Source organism: Malurus melanocephalus, unplaced genomic scaffold, assembly GCF_030028575.1.
Source record: "Malurus melanocephalus ecotype Western Australia unplaced genomic scaffold, MMel_1.1 scaffold_207, whole genome shotgun sequence".
NCBI classification, from domain to species: Eukaryota; Metazoa; Chordata; class Aves; order Passeriformes; family Maluridae; genus Malurus; species Malurus melanocephalus.
In genome coordinates, this window is record NW_026623439.1 from 579505 (window position 1) to 601060 (window position 21556).

At 43.3% G+C, this 21556-nt stretch overlaps 1 protein-coding gene across 1 annotated transcript in view; it reads right to left on the reverse strand.

The window, feature by feature from the left end:
- Nucleotides 1–21556, reverse strand: part of PCDH15 (protocadherin related 15) — a 456551-nt gene that overhangs the window by 6760 nt on the left and 428235 nt on the right. Inside the window, exons 32-37 of the mRNA XM_057373749.1 lie at nt 17263–17481; nt 14273–14383; nt 3527–3548; nt 2126–2164; nt 1365–1438; nt 327–459 (exon numbers count right to left, since the gene is read on the reverse strand). Of these exons, the coding sequence (XP_057229732.1) occupies nt 327–459; nt 1365–1438; nt 2126–2164; nt 3527–3548; nt 14273–14383; nt 17263–17481 (598 nt within the window). The remainder of the gene's footprint in view (nt 1–326; nt 460–1364; nt 1439–2125; nt 2165–3526; nt 3549–14272; nt 14384–17262; nt 17482–21556) is intronic.

The window sequence follows — 21556 nt, forward strand, 5'->3', positions numbered from 1 at the left end:
GTCCTGTCACTCTAGTTCCTGCTGAAGAGTCCCTTTCCACCTTCCTTGCAGGCCCCTTCAGACACTGGAAGGTTTCCTCATTTGGTAATGATACAGAATGGAATTATCCAAGTCCAAGTGGATTTTTCTTTGAGCTACTTCCAGATGTGGATTCTAACAGCAACTTTTTGTTTGTAGCAAATGAAAAGGAATTTTATGCCAACAACACTTAAGCTTGGCCCGTAAAGAACCCAATTCTAATCAATTCCATTGCACCTCTGGTGAGGTTTGGTGGCCCTTCCAGCAGTTGCAGGGACAGAAGGAGCCCTCCAGAGCCTCTTTCTTACCTCCTCAGCTGCTGGCCCGTGGGGACTGTAGTAGTAGCCGCCGTCGCTCTCCACCACCACCTCGCCGTACTCGTCGTACATCCCTGACGGCGACAGCAGGCGCCGGCGACTCCCGTACTGGGGCAGCTCGTACCTGCCAAGGACACCCGTGCTCCTCAGCATGGACTCAAATCTGCTCACACCTCTCCTCATGCAGCATTTAGTGCACAGTTCACTTCCAGAGGGGTGGGAATAGCGTTCCTCACTTTTCTCCCTTTCTTTTTTCCTTAGCGGCAACCAAATCCCAGCCCTCCTTCTGTTCCAATAGCCACAAGCCCCTCCGAGCAACCCCAATTTTGAAATTTTTTGGATCAGTCAAGGCCCCCCCCAAGTGCATCAACCTTCCTTCAATCCACCTGATTTTTTTGGGAATCTTTTGTAATACGGAATAGAAGAGCAGCTTCCCTGGGGTCAGTTCTGCAAAATACCTGTGAGTTTGTAGGGTGTCAGCAGGAATTCCTGAGAATCTGGAGGTCCAATGGGCTTTGGCAGAACAAGGAAGGATGGTTTTTTTTTGAGGGAAATTTAAAAGGCCATGAGGCAGGATGGGGCTTTCTCAGGGAAATTTAAAAGACCAAGAGGCAGGATGGGGCTTTCTGAGGGAAATTTAAAAGGCCAAGAGGCAGGATGGGGCTTTCTCAGGGAAATTTAAAAGGCCAGCTGCTGGCTGGGAAGTGCGAGCAGAAAAGATTCATCCCTGAACTCAGAAGGGGAGGAGGTGATGGAAATTAATTTCCCAGCCAACAGAAATACCCACACACAAAGGATGCAAACCCACTCTGCAACTGGAATAATGACATTCCTAAAGAAGCAGGAAGTGATCCAACACCCTCTTCACCTCTGGAAAGAGTTTTGTTGATGGTTCATGCTTTTGTGGACACAAAGATTAAAGTGATTCTGAGGTGGAAGAAAGTCCCATGATTAACTGCTGGAATAATAAACATCAGCAGCCTGGAAAAGCAGCATTTTCAGAAACAAAGAGAAAAAACGGAACTATACCCGTGCTCATAACTGTAGTAATCCTGGCCGTAATATTCCTGTCCTGGATCAATTCCAGACTCCATACTTAGCTCCTGGAAAAAAAGAAACACTGATGGAATGCAAGCAGTGTGAGAAAGGCCCAAATGTAATTACTGATATCATTAGTCCTTATGATGTAATTATTTCTGACTGCAGAAATGATCCCCATTCTGTAGCACAAAAATACCAACATCTCCCACTTGCTCTCATAGCTCATTCTGGAAACAATTTTGGGGCTAAAAAAGGCAGACAGAAAGGTTTGCAATTGCACTGCACAGTAAAGTGCTAAAGCTTCCAGCAGCAACTGCTCAGCTCCAGAAGCAAAAACTGACTGACATCTGGAAAAAATCTGATTGCAGATGGAGAGCAATGGAATCATTCTATCTGGAAATCTGAAGCTGTGGGATGAACCTGTAGGAGCCACTGAAAGACACTTTTGGAGAGAATCAGAGAATCCCAGAGAGGTTTGGGCTGGAAGGGACCTTCATTTCAGTCATGGGCAGGGACACCTTCCACTATCCCAGGCTCCTCCAAGACCCATCCAACCCAGCCTCAAAATACCAAGATGCAGTAAATTTAAGGTATTTAATTAAAGTAACACAAGTGGGCTTACAAAGCCAGAACTGTACTTTTTAATCTAAGAGCCAAAGGGAAAATTTACCTGAGACAGGTTTTTATTAGAAAATGATATAAAAGCCATTTCAAAACTTATAGAATAATTAAGAAATGAAAAATAATACCTCTGGTCTGAGAAGAGAAGGTCTCAGCAACTGCTGTTGCTATAAAAGAAAATGAGAAAGAGGTTAATTAGGCAGCAACAATTAAAGTGCAGGTGATTGGTGTTTAAGATTAGAAATAAATGCTGAGAGCACATGTCCTTGGGAATTTTTTTATGGCAGGCAGCTGGGTACTTCCATACCCTGTGAGAATACTGAGCACCTGACACAGTAAAATCCCTTTACGGTCCACAATTTCTTTTGCCTAAACATAAAATCAAATTCCCAGTTTTTGTGGTGATTGTCTGAAATATTTATTTCAAGAATTTCTACCAACAGGCCGAGAGACTTAAGTTCTGTATCTAAATTAAGAGACACAAACCAGCAGCGCAATGGGAGGAAAGAAAAGTCATTAAATATCAACCTTTAGGACAGAAATGTATTTTGGAGAACTTTCCAATTATAAAAGAAGATTGTTCTGAAGGAAACTCTTCTCCCCCATTTCATTACTGGAGAAAATGATGCTGCAGGAGAAGCAGAGCTCACAGAGCTGCAGGGAAGGTCCGTGCAGCCCCATCTGTGGCTGGCAGGTGATTGGGTGTGACATTGGAAAACATGGCAGCGTGGAGGGAATTCCCAGGGAAGCTGATCCTGGTAGCTCCTTAAGCAGCAGTCTCTGAGCTGGAGGAAACCTGGTACCACCAGGGATCTCAGCCCTCAGGGGATCCGTGCCTCATGAACTTCTGGGATCACTTTCAATTTCTGTTCTCTAAAGCACTCAGCACCTGGGATTTTCACAATGTACGATCCCAGAGTGGCAGGGCTCGGAGGGACCCTAAAACTCATCCAGTGCCACCCCTGCCATGGGCAGGGACACCTCCCACTGTCCCAGGCTGCTCCCAGCCCCAATGTCCAGCCTGGCCTTGGACACTGCCAGGGATCCAGGGGCAGCCACAGCTTCTCTGGGCACCCTGTGCCAGGGCCTGCCCACCCTCCCAGGGAACAATTCCTTCCCCATATCCAACATAAACTTCCCTCTGCAGTTTGAACCTATTCCCTGTGTCCTGGCACTCCAGTTCCTGATGATTTGTCCCTCTCTGGTTTCCCTGTATCCCTTCAGATCCTGGCAGGAGCTGTGAAATCTCCACACACCCTCCTCCTCTCCAGGCTGAACATTCCCAGCTTTCCCAGTCTGGCTCCTGGGGAGGAACTCCAGACCCCTCAGCAACTTCATGGCCTCCTCTGGACGTACTCCAGCAGTTCCATGTCCTTCTTACTTTGGAGGCACCAGAAGAGTGCACAGAATTCTTGGTGAGAATCCCAGGCAGAATCCCCTCCCTCCACCCGCTGGTCACACTGGCAGGATGCATGGGAAAGCACCTCGGTGTAATGAACATTTTCCAGGTAACTGGACACCAGCCTTACCTCTTGCTGTGCATATCCTCGCCTGGAAGTCAGGAAAAGAAAAGAAACAAATTAGTGTAATGCTGGGGGCCTGCACAAGGATGCACATTGCTTTACTTGCTGGAGAGGAGTGCACAGGGAATGTAATCAGGAATGTAACTAGCATGGGAAAAAATACATATCTCTGACATGGAATACGTTTTCCTTTGGGTTTGCTCTGGACACAGGGATCACTGCACAGGAAAGGCTGGAGAAGCTTTGGGATCTTTCCTTGCTTTAGACTGTGCATGGATGAGAAGAAAGCCCAATCCCCAAGAGCCAGAGCACCCAGAGGGACTCAGGAAAGGGAAGGGGGATTGGGAAAGGTCCTGCTCCGTCCCCTCCCTGCTGTGCCAACATCCACAGAGGGACCATGTCTCCTCACACTCTGCTCAAGCAGGGAAACAACTTCTTTCCTCTTCCTGGACTTTCTGCATCCATCAGGAATTGCCCTGGAGCTTGCAGTACTGATTTCTTGTACCAACATTACTATTCCAATTACACCTTCATAACACTTGCTCACTGGGAAGGAGTTAAATCCCTTTTTCTTTGCTATCTATGGATATTTTGCCACAGGCTTTGCGCTTCTGATCTTATTGGGAATTTATTGTCAGTTTAATTCATTTTCTTGGAGCCTTTCCTGGGCATGACCAATGTATTTATGTCTATCAACTTCTCTATTTTCACATTTTGTGCCTGAAAATTGCAATGGTTTTGGTAAAACTATGGAATAACAATTTAGGCCTTGGAATTTTTCTTAAGGATAAGTCTGGATTATTTCTATTATAGTTTTAAGAAGGAAATGGTAAATGCTCAAAATTATGTTAGGCTTAACCTAGTACACAACCAGCCATCTAGGGGAAGTCTTTAATGACACTAAATAAATAATAAAAACCAGAGTAGAAATCCTTTTAATTCCTTAATATCCCTATCTCCAAAGCCTCCTATTAATATTCAGCACATGGAATTGATCATCAGCATTGAATGAATGCTGTCACCTCTGTAGTATAAACCTCATGGTCAGCTGAAATGAAGATTTATCGCTGATAGATGATCTGGAACGTTTCAAAGCCTACTCGAGGAATGCTGGATTTAGTTTCCATATTTCCATACAACAATCTTTGTATAAAGGAGGTCTGTGGAGAAGGAAGCCCATTACTCTTAATTGCACTATATTGCAGATTAAAAGCATATGAGTAATTCTAATTAAATTTGGAATTCAAATACCTTCTTACAAATAGCACCATGCTGGGTTTTGCTGATACTTCGCAAATAGTTTTGTGCTGCCATGATTAGAAGGGGAAAAAAAGTCCCCAAAAGACATAAAATAGCCATCCTCTCCATACAGCACAAGGATCTATTCTGGCACAAAGGTCTGGACAACATTATTTGTTTCCAGGAAGGAATTACAGCTCTCTGTTGAGGGAGGGGTTGCTTCTGGGAAGTGTTCTCAGCCAGAGGGAAATCTTCTCTGTATGGGATGGGAAGCAAGTCCATGGAGCTTGTGAGGATGGGGAGTAACAGGACAGCCAGAACACAGGGCTGGTACTTAAGGGGAGAGACAAAGTCAGAATGAATTCACACTGACAAAATGTGCTCCACTGCTAAAAGGGGTTCCAGGAACTGGGATTTGCCTAAAGCAGCATTTCCCCAGTTCCTGGCACCCCAGCAGGCGTTTGTTCTTCCATAACATCAATCTGTTCTCATACCAAAACAAAAGCATCACAAATCCCAGATACTGATCCCGGATACTCCTCAGAGGGAGCAACTACTTATCAGTTTACACTGGCTCCTAAAATGGAGATTTCCTGCAGTTCAGAGCTGGAACTGAGGAGAGCAAATCAGGAAGGGGGATGAGTAATGATACACCATGGCTCAATTCCAGCTGTGTGTGGAAGAGCCCTCCACTTGATGTCATCTCTGCTCCTGCTCTGGACTAGGCTCAGCTGAGCTGAGGATGAAAGGATGGGAGATACATCCAAGGTCTGAAATCACACAGCCCAGGAGGGTTCAATTCTATATAAATATAAATAAAATTTATAAAGATAAATATAAATTACAGATGCTCAACTTCCTACCAGTTCCTATATTGGACCTTATCCTTGGCAGTGCAGCAGAGCTGCAGGATCATGGAATCATGGAATGGATTGGGATGGAAAGGACCTTAAAGCTCATCTGTTTCCAGCCTCACCCACCTTCCACTGTCCCAGGCTGCTCGAAGCCTCGGTGTCCAGCCTGGCCTTGGACACTTCCAGGGATACAGGGACAGCCACAGCTTCTCTGGGCACCCTGTTCCCACCACAGGGAACAATTCCTTCCCAACATCTCATCTAAATCTCTCCTCCTTTGGTTTAAAACAATTCCCCTTGGAACAATCAGACATCCCAATGGGACAGAGCTTCCCTAGTAGAGCTTCTTTCCCAGTTTAATAGAGTAATTTTTTTTAACAAAGGCTATTAAAAAAGGACAGCAGGAGAACAAAGGTTGCATTATATCTACACAAAATGAATCCAGTTTTTGTAAAGTTTTCAACTTCATAAAGATTTCCAGAGTGAGAAAGTAAATGTTCCTCATCTGTGAAGAGCTGATTGCAGACACTTTCCCAGACTCTTCTAAAATGATGAAATTTAATATTTAAAGTGGAGCTTCTGTGTGATGTCCACTCTTTTCTACTTGGGGTGTAAGGAACGCCCCAAATAATTGTAGCTAAAGAAAATGTTTGGAGTTTATGCTGTGAATGACTAAATACCTCCACCACTTTTGCAGTGTGACCCTACACACCACAAAATCAGGTTCTATTTGTGTAATATATCACTGGGAATATAAAGATCCTCAGCTGTTTTTTCAAGCTCTAATGTGGGACTTGGGTACTCAAATTTCTGTCTCTGGAGTTGATACACTCTGAACATGAGCAGCTCAATAACTTTTCACGCCCATCTCTGCCCTCTTCCCACTGTCCCCTCACCAGTAACAAGGCTGACACACAGAGTGGAACATTTAAGTCATATTCCCATTCTGGGCCTTCAATCCTAAACATTCTCTACCTAATAGGTGCTGAGCTTTGGGACTATGATTAAAACATTACAGTTGTGCCACCCTTGGAGAACTGAGAATTAAAAATGTGCACATCTCATAAATGATACAGAATCTGTTACAGCAAAAATAGGATGGATAATCCCTCTCCTCACACATTTAGCTACTCCTACACCTATCTTGATCCTATAGCCTATCCCAAAAAGAGTTTCAAGCAAAGGAAAATTCTAATGGATCAGCAGAACTTGTGGCCTGGAGTTCATGGAGTTTGGCACTTGGACAAAAAAGAGGAAAAGAGGAACTACCTTGAGCAGCTTCTGACTGAAGCATCCACACATGTCCTAACTGTCCTAGACTTAAAAAAAACCAAACAAAACAAAACAAAAAAAAAAACAAAAAACCAAACAAAAAACAAAAAACAAGAGAAAGAGAAAAAGCCAAGCACCATGGAAATGCTGAGTCTGCTAAACAGTCTGATAAAGAATTATTTACCTTTTTGCCCAGAATTACAATGCTTGATACTGGAGTTTTAGTTTTGCCTCATTAGGTAATATTTGCCTTTCCCAATAGGGGTCTTCCAAGTTGTCATATTAAACTTTTTAGATTTTTGTGAAGGACTGAAAGGAAACTTGCAAGTTGAACCAAACATGAAAATGTCCAAACTGCTTTTACTTACCATTTTTTTTCAAAAGACAAGCTAATTTACCTTATTTATACACTTCTATATTTAATGAAAAGATCTGATTCAGATGACTGTGAGCAAAAAAGCTGGTAAGTAAATCCATACAGCATGGATTTTTACAAGCACTTGGAAAACCTTCACCTGGTGACACTAATCAGAGTGACTTTATTACAGTTTACTTGAGATGTTTCAGCTCGTGACAGACCAGTATGGAAGTTAAAGAAAGACAGCAACAACATGCACATGCAAAATCATAAAAAACAAACAACAAACGCTTTGTACATGAAAGGAATTTACAAAATAAAAACTTTTTCACGTGCAGTTACAATATATAAAAAAAACGCAATGGAAGGTGGAAGATGGAGAATGGGGAGTGGGGACACAGCCATGTTTTCTGAGAAACCAAGAGCAAATCCTTCTTCTGACTGGAGACAGGAATTGAATTGCCAGAAAACTTCAGCAGAACAGAGCCCATGGAGTAGGGAGATGCAGTATGGAATTACAGAATGCTTGGGTAGGAAGGGACCTTAATGCTCATCCCATGGCAGGATGGTTCCCACCTTCCACCATCCCAGGTTGCTCAAGGCCCCTCCAATAACCCAGCTCACCAAAGCTGAGCCTACTCCTCCCAGGCCTTCCTTGCTTTGACACCCAGTATGTGGCAGAAGATTCCTTCCAGGGTGGGGCATTTTATGGGCAAAACCAGAGATTCCAATCACAGTTGCAGGAAAATCTTACTGATGTCACCTACAGTGAAGGCTGCTTAAAGAATTATTGAGCCTGCTGCCACCTATTCCCCATCCTTGGGTAAAAATGGACAGTTTTCCCAAGAATTTCCAGTAAACAGACTAAGAACCAGCAAGTTCTGAGAAAACAACCTGGAGAATTATATTTTACATCACAAATTTCCAAGCAAATGAGAAAAACAGCATCTCTCCATTTGGCATCAGGAGTGGTGTACAGCAGAGAAAAGGGGAAAAGTCAGGATTGCTGGAGAGTCTGAGGCAGATAACTGTGTGCTGCATTAGACTTTTCCCACTCAAAGCCAGCAGGAACATCCACCTGTGAGCATTACAAAGCTGTTGACTGGGAGGGGAAACGTTTCTCCAGCTCCTCCACAACACAGCTCAAGTTCCCGTTCTGCTGGTTGTGATCAGCTGCAGCTTCGAGAGTCGGGAGCTCCGGGCTTGGGGCTGGTTTGAGCTTGGGGACATGCTTGGGCAGCAGGTGGTTCTTGTCTATTTGGCTGTACATGTTGGCCACTGACTTCTCGATGGCGGCCAAATTCTGAATGTTTTTAAGGATTCCTTTGAGCTCCCTGCGGGGAGGAGGCTCTGGCACTGTGGCCGGGGTGGGGACAGCTGGCTGTTTGGCAGGGGATTTGGAATGCTGGACAAGGGATGGGAGCTGTGTGCTAAGAGGAGGTGGAAAAGAAGAGGAGGAAGAAGAAGGAAGAGAAACTGCAGGCGGAGGTGGAGGATGTGGTGGCAACAGAGGAGGGGATGGAGGTGGTGGTGGCAGTGGAGGTGGCAGCTGTGGAGGTGGGGGTGGGGGAATTTTAGGTGGGTCTGGAATGCTTTCTACAGCTTCTTTGGTCTGAGGAGCTAGGAAACTTTGGCAAAGTGGTTTCTTTATCCTGGAAGATGGAGGAGTTGGTTTGCGAGTCGGTGGAGGAGAATGTTCTACAGGATCATCGTGGTGAGTGACGATCACAGCAGGGACCACGGCGGCCTCCACTTCAACTGTGTCAGCACAAGGAGTTGGAGAGGCCCGAGGGGAGGAATGCAGGTGGGGAGTTGGAGAGGCCAGAGGGGAGGAATGCAGGCGGGGAGTTGGAGAGGCCAGAGGGGAGGAACGCAGGCGGGGAGAAGCCCCCACACTTTTGGGTGACTGCTCTGGAGCATTCTCTCCTTCCTGGACACCGGTGCTGTGTGTGGGCGACCGCGCCGATTTCACCTCGGGAGACCTCACTTGCTTCATTTCCTGCAGTGCCTCAAACTGCCTCGCCTTCTCCTTCACCGTTAGCGTGGGGCCACTGAGCTTTTGGAAGAGTGGACTGCTGACATCGTCACTGCTCTCCTGGGTTTCAGTTCCTTCCTCTTTGGCCGTGAGTCTCTGCTGCTGCCACTGGATGGGATCCATGATAACCGGCCTGCCCACGGAGCCCGGTGTGTGTCTCCTGGTCAGGTGAGTGGGCACTGTCCACGCCCGGTGGCTGCCCTGCAAAGAGGCTTCTCTCCAGGCCAGCCTTGAAGGAGCAAGAGTATCTAAAGTATCGTTCCTTTTCCGTAGGAACCCAGCAGGGGAGGGGCTTTGAGGGAGACCTTCCACATACAGCGGGTTTCGTGTGGTTAGCGGGTTCTCATCGGACAAAAAAGTGATGTTACTCGAGGATTTGGGGAGGTTATTTTTCAGGGATCCATTGAGATTGGATTGCTTGTGAGCCTCTATAGCACGGGAAGCAAAGCTGCTTATAACTCTCTGTCGGTCTCCTTCTTCTAAGACTGACTTTTTTCCCCTGCTTTGTTGGAAATGGTAGAGAAGAAAAAGACTTGAAAGAAAAGAAGATAACCACATGTGAGGAAACATGCATGGATATGAGTACTTATGAGAGAGAGAAAAAAAGAATTTATGACATGAACCAGAGCCATTAAATCGCTTCTAGCCAACTACAACCCAACAGAGGGAGCACATCTACGACTGGGCAAGACATTTACTTTTGCATTTTCTTTAAGGGGGAAGGCAGAAAAATTAAAACAAGTTGATGCTTGCTTTAATTTGAAGCTGCATAGCTACTTGGCGAGTTCAAAAATAAATCCACTTCTCATAAAAAAAATCTTTTGGATCTCAAAATGATTAGTTAATATTATGCCCTATCCACTCAGAGACACAAAACATCAGGAAAGTCTCAATATGTGAATGAATTTCATCTCTTCACCACATTAAACCAACTGTAAAGTCCCTGTGATTGGGTGACATCGAATTTCTACACCAAAAGTGGGAGGAGTCAGCACTTTCTGGACTTCTCCTGTCACTTCATTACCTACTTCCCTCAAATATTTTTAATACAACAACTTTCTGAGTAGATTTGAAAAGAAACAGTGTTTTAAAATCAATAGCCCCAAACTACCTGTTAGCAAAGTGCCCTTTGAGGCCTATTTTAAATAATGCTCACCTCAGGCTGAAATGAAATTTATTTTTGCCTCAAACTGTGAGAAATTTAAGGTTTGGGCCTGTCTCAGGCAGAGCTAAAGTACAGCATGAGTAGCAATCTCATCTACCTGCACAAACCAAAATATAATTTAAAACTAGTTTTAGAGGCTGGGAGTTGTCCAGTATTTTCACATAAGTTCGGAGTTAAAAAATCTAACCTTGTCTCTACCAAAATTTGAATTTCGATAAAGGAATAGGAGGGAAAAATTTAGTTTTCCATGATTCTGTGAATGTTGGAAGACAAAGTTTTAGACCTCTTGGTCACATTGTTCCATGGATTCTGTGGTCTTCTTTCATAACATATATCTCAGGAAATAAAGCTAAATTTAAAATTAACTTCGGGTCGTTAAATATTCCCCAAAACATGGGAAGAGAAATTCGAATACAAAGAAGGAATTAATTAAGAGATCTTAATTTTCCTCAAAGTTATTTAAGATGTGGAAGTCCCTTGAAGGTTTGTAACAAACTACTTTTGTTTCTTGAATTTTTTTCCTGTTTTGATCAGGGTACCACCCAGGCAGGGAACCCCCAGCTTCCTAATGGTCCCAGGGAGCCAGGAAGACTGCAATTCTTGTACAGACGCCAGGAACCATTTTCCCATTTGCAAAAAACACTTAGCGAAGCTCCACAAAGGGAATAAACTCCCCCAAGCACTGCAGTTTGCCATAGCTGTGTGCCTAGAGCTTCCCCTGGGCACAATAAATGAAAAATAATTCATTTCACACTGATTAGAGAGTCCCAGAAGGGTTTGGATTAGAAAGGACCCCAAAGATGGCCTGGCTCCAACCCTCTACCACAGGCAGGGACACCTCCCATTGTCCCAGGCTGCTCCCAGCCCCAGTGTCCAGCCTGGCCTTGGGCACTGCCAGGGATCCAGGGGCAGCCACAGCTTCTCTGGGCACCCTGTGCCAGGGCCTGCCCACCCTCCCAGGGAACAATTCCTTCCCAATATCCCATCTGGCCCTGCCCTCTGGCATTGGGAAGCCATTCCCTGTGTCCTGTCCCTCGATCCCTTGTCCCCAGTCTCTCTCCATGTTTCCTGTTGGCTCCTTCAGGTCCTGCCAGGCCACAATTTGGTCACCCCCAGTGTCCTCTCCAGGTGAACAATCCCAGCTCTCCCAGCCTTCCCTCCCAGCAGAGCTGCTCCATCCCTCTGCCCATCCTGGTGCCTCCTCTGGGCTCTCTCCAGCAGCTCCAGGTCCCTCCTGTGCTGGGCCCCTGAGCTCTAAAATAACTCTGAAATGCGAAACAGTCAACTTTGAGGTCAGCCAAGCACTGGATCTGCTGCGAGCTGAGGGAAGTGGTGACTCTGAACTTGAAGGTTCCCTCCAGCAGAAGGCTCATGCAAAGTGCCACCACTTTCCTGCTACAGGAGTAGATGATTTCCAAAGCTCCTCAGCTCCCTCCTTGCTCCACATGAGGCCTCTGAGAGCTGAGGTGACCCTGTAAGGTCTTTTCCTATTTGTGTGGAGCTGTTTCAATCCCTGTGGACCAGCAACTTCAGTTTCTATGAACTCAAAGACTCTACAGGCCTTGCATGGAATTAGAATTAATGGCCAAGGAAAGTTTAAATCCAGCCATAAATCCATGAAATCCAAGCAAACCTCTCTTCAAGCACCCATTGTTGGTTTGGTTTCTTTTGAGCCTTTGGCTTTAGAAATAACGCCCTTCAAGTTCAGCAATCACCCTTCCTCCCTCTGTTTTCAAGAAGAGGGATAAAGAAGCACAGAAGTATTGTAACTTCCCAGTAAATGTCTTTCCTGCTCGATGGGCACATAAAATATGAGCATCACCTTGCAAGGTTGGATGGGAATCGCTTGAAGGAAAATTAACTACTTTCTACCAGCTACAAATATTAAGACAATGAAATAAGCTTACTTACTGATGCCTATGGATCCAAAGACAGGGAAAAATGAAAATGGTGAGACAAGGCAGGTTTAAAACTAAAGCAGTTTGTTTTGTTTCATCTGCTATAAACACCAAAGAAAGCAAGCCAAGACACTGCAAATGAAGATGGCAGGCCTAGGACAACTGAAATAGGGAGTATTTTACTAAAACTCATGAAAAAAGGAAATAAAAGACTTTGCCCAAATAATAATTTCCTAAGGTATACCTGTGTCCTGAAATAAAATATTTAATGGGGAAGAAGAAGTTAATTTGTTATTATATTTACTGAACTGTGGTGTTTCCTTGAAAAACCTTTGGATTTTGATTTATCTATGAAGGAGTTTTGTGTTTAATCAGTTTCTCAGCATGATGGATAAGCTTTGGTTGTATGCAAAGACATCTGAGAGAAAAGATTCTAACTACTACACCTTTAATTTTTTTTTTTTTTTTTTTTTTTTTTTTTNAAATTAGCATAAAGCTAACCCTCAAAGTCAATACTGCGGATCTGGCAACTGGCACCTCTTTGCAGCAATGCAAAACCCCTAAAAACCCTTTGCAGGTGAAACACAACACAATGAGGCTTTTTTTTTTTCTGGGTTTAGCATCATAACACATCATTAATTTCAATAGGAATTTGGGTTGGGGGGGGGAAAAAAGTGAATTTTATCCAGCAGGATACCCTCCTTGCACAAGGGTACAGATGTAGCTCCTGAACAGAAGTGCTCCCATTCCAAAAAAATCTATTCCACACCTTCTTCCTTCCTTCCTGCCCAAGCATAACTTGACAAAGGCAAAAATTCAGGTCTTAGGAGAAGGTATCCCTGCTCCCAGTATTTTTTAGCCCCCTATTTACCCAGAAAAGTTCAAGCCCTGGGGCTACTCCACCTGCAGAGACTGCACCCAGTTGTCCAAGAATTAAAGCTCTGTCATGACCCTGTAACATTTCACAAACTCCATCCCAGCAGCTGGAAAATTTCAACTTTCAGGGTGAAAAAAATAATGAGGGAAAAGAGAGCAATTCTCATTTCCACTATCTACTCATTCCCTACCTGCTCCAAATGTTAACAAATCTGTGCTCTTCAGCATTCCTTGGTTTTCAAATATAAACAGAGATGAGAAATTGTGGCAAAGCTTATTAACAACCCCCACAGTATCAGAGAAGTAATAATTGGCTGAAATATTTTCCTACTGAGAGTTAAACTGTTGGAGTCGATCAGCTTCAGGTTTACAGAGGTATGAAAAGGGAGGCAGCCTTGCAAGATTATTATTTTTTGAGCATGTAAGAGATAAAAAATGAATTTGATGAGCTAGCAGGGGTTTCTCTTCTTTGATAGTTCCTTTCATTTCAATATTTAAAAGGGTATAAATTTTGAACAAAAGAAACCCCAACAAACTGAACACTTCTTAGCAGAGGAGATGGGGACTTGGGGGCAGCAGTTTGCAGGGAGTTATAATTTTGGATGTGTGCAATGGATAAGAATGAATTTTACTGGACGTGTTTAGGCAACAGCTTCGGAAAACATGGCCTGGATGAGCCAAGCACAATCCTGGTAGCAATGAACTGCTGTAGGATCTTGCTCCTGGGAAAACCATCTGGTGAGACCCTTTTGCCCACTTAAAACCTGTTAAAGATTCCCCCATGCACTACAAGGAAATTAAATTGGGTTTTTTCCTCCTTCCAGAGTAATTATATTTCTTTTCTGGATGCTGGAAAACCCCAAGGAGCTGGGCAATGAAGAAAAGCCTTTTGGACAGAGACTGCATAACACAATATTAGAGAATCCCAGAACAGTCTGGGTTGGGAAGGACCTTAAGGAGCACCTCATTCCAACCCCTGCCATGCAGGGACACCTCCTGCTATCCCATATTGCCCTGGGCTGTGATTTTCTGGATGGATCTGAAGGAGTACTCACATGGTGCTGTCTCCAAGCTCCTCATAGAGGTTGTTGGCTGCGGCTGCAGACGGTTTTCCTGCTGGCAGAGCCATCTGCATCCGTGCAGTCTTGGCACACTCAGCCTGTCGTCTTTGGACAGCCACAGGGGGAAAAGGGAACACTCATCAGGAACACCCCAAAACATGCCCCCAAATAAAGCCAAATGTAAAGTTTTCTGCGTTTTCTCCCTGTGGTTTATAAACATCCTTGAATTTTATCTTCATCAAAGTAATAACATGATCGCCTTCTCCTGGATTTTTCAGCTCCCTGTTGTTCTGGTTTGGTGGAATCCCAGAGCTTCTCCCAGACTGAAGGAAGATCCCAGAATAGTTCGGATTGGAAAGGACTTTAAAACTCATCCCATTCCACCCTTTGTCAAGGGCAGGGACACCTTCCCCTATCTCAGGGTGCTCCAAGCCCCATCCAACCTGGCCTTGGACACTGCCAGGGATGCAGGGACAGCCACAGCTTCTCTGGGCACCCTGTGCCAGGGTGGAATTCCTTCCCAAATTCCCATCTCTCCCATACTTCTCTTGCAGTTTGATGCCACTCCCCCTTGCCCACTCACAACTTCTTTTTCTTAATGGAGTTGGGTGGAAAATTTCTGATCATGAATAGGTTTCCTGAATTTTCTTTTTTTTTTTAAATAAATAAAATCACTGTAGAATAAATTTCTATCCCCTCTCTAGAAAGCAAAGCTGTGGTTCCTCATGTGGGAAGCAGCCCCAAGGTGATGTGACTGATCCACCCCAATGACACTGAGTAGCCATAAAGATAAATCACTTTTTAACTCATTCCACCAGGAGTTCAGCAGCAAGTTTGAGTACAAGAATTTTTAAAAAAACAAAACAACTATATTTCATATATTTTGAGAATAAAATTTGTCAGTATTCCTGACAAATAGGAAGCTGAAACACAGCTAGAAATAAATACTTACTCTTTGAATCTGTTTGGTTGCAAAAAAAAGAGATAAAAAGGAAAGTTAAATAAGTTCTGTTTCCAACTATTATTTCCGTAATAGTGACTGTAACAGGAGTAATAAACCACGGGCTACTTAGTTATTCCACACATCAAATTCCAGGATTAATGACTTGTTTAAAGAATCAGAACTTCCAGAGCTGAACAGCATTTGGCTGCTATTTTTGATCCCCTGGAAACAATTCCAGAGGCAGCAGAAATATGAGTTACAGCAGGGAAAGAAAACAATACATGAAAACATGAATATTTCACCTGTTATTTCTTAAGCAGGTGCATTTTTATACACATTTCTTTATATTCTATTATTTTACAGATAACAATATAAATTATGTCATTGTTATTTTATTTATATTTTCCCATTCTGGCACATTTCAAGGATGCATGGAAAACATTATCAATAATGAAGGAGCATTTTTTTTGTTATTATTTAGAAGATGCCATTCTTTTGTGATTAGTAAATAACAAATTATTTATAAGTATCTTACAGGGTTGTTCTAAGTATTGGATTTCAAAGAAATGATTTTTAGATTTATTACTAAAGAAATATTTTAGGAAAAACACTGAGATTCCTTTGGAAAATGAGTAAAAAAGGCTGGAATGCAAAACCAAACCATAAGGCTAAGGACTTTAATTTAACTCCAAAATTCCTTTCATTTTCTTTGGTACTCTCCATAAAAATACAACTTGTTCACATTGGGCTGCTATAAATTCCTCTCCAAGTCAGACTTGTAAATGGGAAAAATGGGATTTTTGGATTCAATGAATTTAGGCAGATTCCTTAAAGCTCCTAAAAGAGATTGATGATGTTTGAATAATCTAACAGATACCAAAGAAAAATGGGGCTGTTCCATTTCATTAAAGAACCTGCAACTCAGATAACAGTAACCAACGGATTGCAGGATGAACTGGCTCATGGAAGCAAAATTTCCATAGAATTTTGGGAGAGGAAGAGCAGTTTGGGAATGCCTCTGCCATCCTAATCGTGCAGAAGTTGGTCAAGCTCTTTCAAACTCCATCATAAGGCTTTTTCCCTCAACCCAAATTGGGGAAATGGGGATGTGAATATAATCACTAACTAAAGAATTAATCAGTGAATAAATGGATTTATAAATCTATGAGTATGAATATTACATAGATGTAATTTTATGAATATAATATTTAATTAGATAATAAATCCATGAGTATAAATATAAATATAAATATAAATATAAGTATAAGTATAAGTATAAATATAAACATATTAATAATTATGGAGCCTTTAAGTCTAAATGCATTGATTTTAAATATGAGTGGACCTGAAAATTTTAGTTGAGAGGCACTTATTGGAGAGGTTGATTTTAATTAATCTATCAGCAAATCACTTAAACTTCTTCAGTGTATAAGAGACAAGTGAAAATATCAAAAAATATCTCTGCTGCTGCCCTAAAATGGTTCAAAACCACTTCTTCAGGAAACAATTGCAATTAAGAAGCTCAGGAAAAAATATTTTAGGATTTAAGCAAAGAAATGTAAGCCCTCTCCTTTTATTGAGCAATACAATTTGATTTTTGATTCCATTACTGAAACAGCACCTTTTTCCTATTTTTCTTTGTTTTTTTTTTGGCATGGAATTCAGCTCTGAATCCTCACTTTTATGTCAAGCACCTGGGTTTTGAGCTGGTGTTTTGGCACAAAAATCCTGCACAAGAATGTTGGGAAGTCCAGGACGCACTTCCCATCTTCATCACAGCAAACATTGAGCAACCCTTGTGGTGAGAGGGGGATTAAACCTGGAAATTAATCTCTTATTTAGAAATATATACATTTAATATTAATATATCTATAGTAGGAATACAAAGAATGCATCAAAATACAAAAATAGGCAATAAAAAATGGGAATTAATCTCACAGTGACGGATTATTGTCGGAGCAGCTCTGCCGCGAAATGCAGCATCTCTACAACGGCATTACAACGCCTGGGTAAGGAGGAGGAGGAGGAGGAGGGTACTCACTGCCTGTAGCTGACCATGACAATGAGGATGGCTGGCATGCAGCACAGGATGATGATGACAGCCAGGGCCAGCAGTGCCCCCTCTGTGAAGCCCACGGCCTGCGCCTGCTTCTTAACGTTGGCCACCACGTCGGGCGTGCGGATCTCCAGGATCCGCCCACCCTGGCCCAGGTAGGGCTGGAAGTCCTTGTTGATGTCCAGCAGTTTGCCATCCAGGAACCTTCAATGGCACAAAAGAAGCCAACTGTTAGGGCCAAGTTCAGGAATAGAGTTTGAATTAGGGCATGCTAATAACACAAGAAACCGCATACGTTGTTTTTGCATGCTTTGGAACATTGGCAATTCCCTGTAATCCCAGTGTCAGGGACAATTCCAAAGTATTTAACACCAAGACACAGTTTAAACACTGGAAAGGAGGGCTGAGCTTATCCTGATTTCCAGGGGCACAAAGTCCTTGGTGGCATCGCAAAGGCCTTGCTTAGTGCCTTTCCTTCTCTTCTCTGATCCAGAGGATCAACCAGCCCCTCCTGGACACATCTCTAGGGTTCACTCTGCCCTAAAGATTACCCCGATCTTGCCCAGGGCAGTGGTGGCTTCACCATCCCTCAAAGTTTGGAAAAGCTGTGGATGTGGTGCTTGGGAACATGGGGCAGTGGCCTCGGCAAATGTTGGGGGAGTGGTGGATTCAATGACCTCAGATGCCTTTTCCAATCTTAGTGATTCCATGATTCATGCTACTCTAAAACCAGACAGTTTTTGGAGGATTTGCTGAGCTCCTTAGGGAAATTCTTTGGCTGGATGAACACAAAAATACATTGGCTAAGGCTGTAACTTTTGAAGGAAAATAAAAACCTTGGATCCTCACTCCAGAAGGGAGGATTGAGTGTCTCACAAGCTGCCCAGCTATAAAGACCAAGCTAGAGGCACGTGTTAGGATGGAGGATCCTACAAGCCAGAAGCTACAGCAGAATTCCAGACCCTTACATATATAGCGATTCTGAAGAGAGATGATGGGAAAACAAAACTAGAAAACTTCACATTAAAAAAAAAACAACAAAATTCTAAAAATAGTTTTGTGAATAAACTCTGATTGTCTAAGGAAAACCTGGGATAGCTTTGATTTTCTTACTCTGATCATGAGGCAGAAATTCCACTCCTCAAAGACCATTTCTTAAAGAATGGTAATTTCTTACAACCAACTTCCCCTCAGATCAATCTTCTGATCAATCCTCGTAGCATTTCCTGTTCCTGATTGTTTTTTGGAATTCTAGGGAGAATCCACTCTGCTCTGGGTGTGCAATGGATGAGAGAGATCTCGTCACAAGCAGAACAGCTTGTCCTGAATGATGAATTTGGGCTGATTCCATGACACTGCTTCCATGAATTTGGGCTGGTTTCATGTGGGCAAAGAGGCTGCTCACCCCACCCTCAAAAGGCATTTGGAAGAACAATTCCCATCCCTGACATCTTCCACAAACCATTTCCTCGGTACTTGAGAAAAAAATCCCTTTTCCCACCTAAACGATGGCATAAAGTGAATATAAACATTCATTTGCTGCTCACTAGGTGTCACTGGTGTATGTCCCATGTCCTCTGAGCCTTCCCAGCAGGATGGCATTAAATCCCTGGGTATTTTAACCATCTCTCCGTGGAAATTCCACTTGTATTTTCCCGACAAACCCTTTTTAATGGGTTCATAACTCAGCCACGAGCATTTACTCCGTGATTGAACATGATACAGTGTGGGAGCTTTGCACAGTTTCTTTTTAATGGGGGACATTTTCCACTTAATTTATGCAGGAGGAATTTGCTGGATTCAACTGGTTTTTATGCTCCAGTGAATCAAAGCCTCTTCCCTATAAAAGATAGGAAAGAAGGCTGATTGTTTCAGTCTTGGAAATTATCTGAGTGGCCTCTGAGTCTTGTAGGGGTTTGTGGGAGAGGGAGGAGATAGCCAAGTACAGGTACTATTCAGACCCATTTTTGGGGTCTAATCAAACAGATTTGGAGCAAAATGATGAGGAGCGGCTGAGGGAGCTGGGAAAGGGGCTGAGCCTGGAGCAAAGGAGGCTCGGGGGGACCTTGTAGCTCTGCACAACTCCCTGACAGGAGGGGACGGCCGGGGGGGTCGGGCTCTGCTCCAGGGAACAGGGACAGGACAAGGGGAAACGGCCTCAGGCTGGGCCAGGGGAGGCTCAGGGTGGACATCAGCAGGAATTTCTGCATGGAAAGGGTGCTCAGGCCTTGGCAGGGGCTGCCCAGGGAGCTTTGGAGTGCCCATCCCTGGAGGTCTTCCATAAACATGTGGATTTGAGGACAGGGTTTAGTTGGGGGGCTTGGAAGTACTGGGTTAAGGATTGGACCTGATAAGCTTAGAGGTTCCTTCCAACCTGAAAGATTCTGTTTTATGGGATTCCTAACTAGTAAAAATGCCAGGTAATCAAACATAACAGTCTTAAGGGAAAACATGGATCTCTCATTGTGTATCAGTCCTACAAAGTAGAGGACAGGGAAAATTCTGCAAAACTTGAGAGATACCCCCAGTAGTGACAAACTCTCCTGGATACATCACAGAATTGTCCAATATCTGGAAAATCACTCGGGGGACTTTATCGTCCTTATTGCTGATTAAATATTTAAAACCGGAGGTTCTGTTTCTTTCAGAATTTCTCACCTTTCTCCCACCACATGGGAGTTTATGAAATGATCCTTTCTCCCACTGATCCCTTTTCTGTCAGATTTGGAGCAGATTCCTGGCTGGCAGAAGGGTAGTTGGGATTTGTGGCTTCCCAGTGAGAGGACAACCAGTGCTAAAGTGTCCTGTGACCATGGCAGGAGGGGCCCTGAGCCACCCTTCTGAAATCAGGCTCCCAGGAAAGAAGCTCCAATGAGGGAGCTTTATCTTTTTAGGAAGCTAAACTCTTTGTAGAATTGGGTACACCCCAAATCTCGTGCATTTCTGCCACTTGCAAGTGAAATCTTGATAACTTCAGCTGCAAAACTCTCTCTCCTTACTCCAGTGAGTGACACTCACTCACTTGTACCCTAAAGCCAGGAAAGCATTCGCTGGGATTTTGCTGATTTAAAGCTTTTGAAGAGAAGAAAAAAAACCCTAAAAAAGCTGAGTGTGCATGCACAGGGAGCATTTTAATGAGGTTGCTTCCCAGATGATTCCCCCTTCCCTTCTTGTTGGAAAATCTGATTTTTAACCCATCTTTATTTTGCTCTGGATACTTCACTGGACATCTGAACATCCCTAAAAAGACATTCCAATATTTTCAAAGGGCACCAAAATGAAGATGGACATTTTTTTCTGGCCATGAAGAGAGTCTGCAAAGGGAAAAGTTTATTTTTCCTGGAATTCAAAGAGCCAACTGCCTCCATGTATAGATAATAGCTGATTTTCATATCCTGATAGTAGTGGATTTAGAGGAAAAGGGTGTCAGAATCTTGAATAAAAATGGGAAAAAATTCCAGAGACTCCAATCTGGGAATGGCCAATGGTGGACAAGTGGCCACAAACTCCCAGAGCATCACTGAGACCTGAGAATACTGAATGACTATGGGGAAACCTAAAAACAAACACCAGGAGAAGAAAGAAGCCTCTATTGACACTCTCTGCAAGCTTTTATTGCTAGTTGTAGACATAATTTTTATATAAAAATTATTATTTTTTTATATTCCTAGTTCAGAAAAAATTATGCTGGAAGACTGGGAAAGCTTCAGAGAAAACTTTAACGCATTAAAAGAATTAAAACATAGCCCAGAACAGAACCCCTTAAGAATAAAATTACAGAGAATAATGTGATCATGAGCCTAAACCTTGGTGGGGCCCAGAAATTAAAAGCACCAATGGATGCTTTAATTTAGCACCAAAAGTTAAAACCTAACTAAGCCTAGACAAATGAAAATAAAAGACAAAAGGACCAATTTCTGGTACAGAACTGCCCTGTAGTAACACCACCCAGGCTGTGGTTGGTTGGATTTTTGGGTGCAGTTGCTTTGCTGACAGACATGTTCCAAGCAAAATTAATTTGGGGACCCAAACTTGCTCAGACTGATGCCAGCAATCTTTCCCAGCCTATAAATTTTGAGTATCTGCAGAGCTTTCCTACGCTGTGGTTCATCTGTACTCCACCAGGAGCTTGAGAGAAGGAGCCCTTTTCCACGTCCATTCCCCTGCCTTTTCCTGCCAGGCCGCTGAGGATGTGCTCAGCACAGCAAGAGTCTGATGGGCTTCTCACCAAGATGAAAACCAACAGGGAGGTAAAAGATATGCAAAAAAAAAAAAAAAA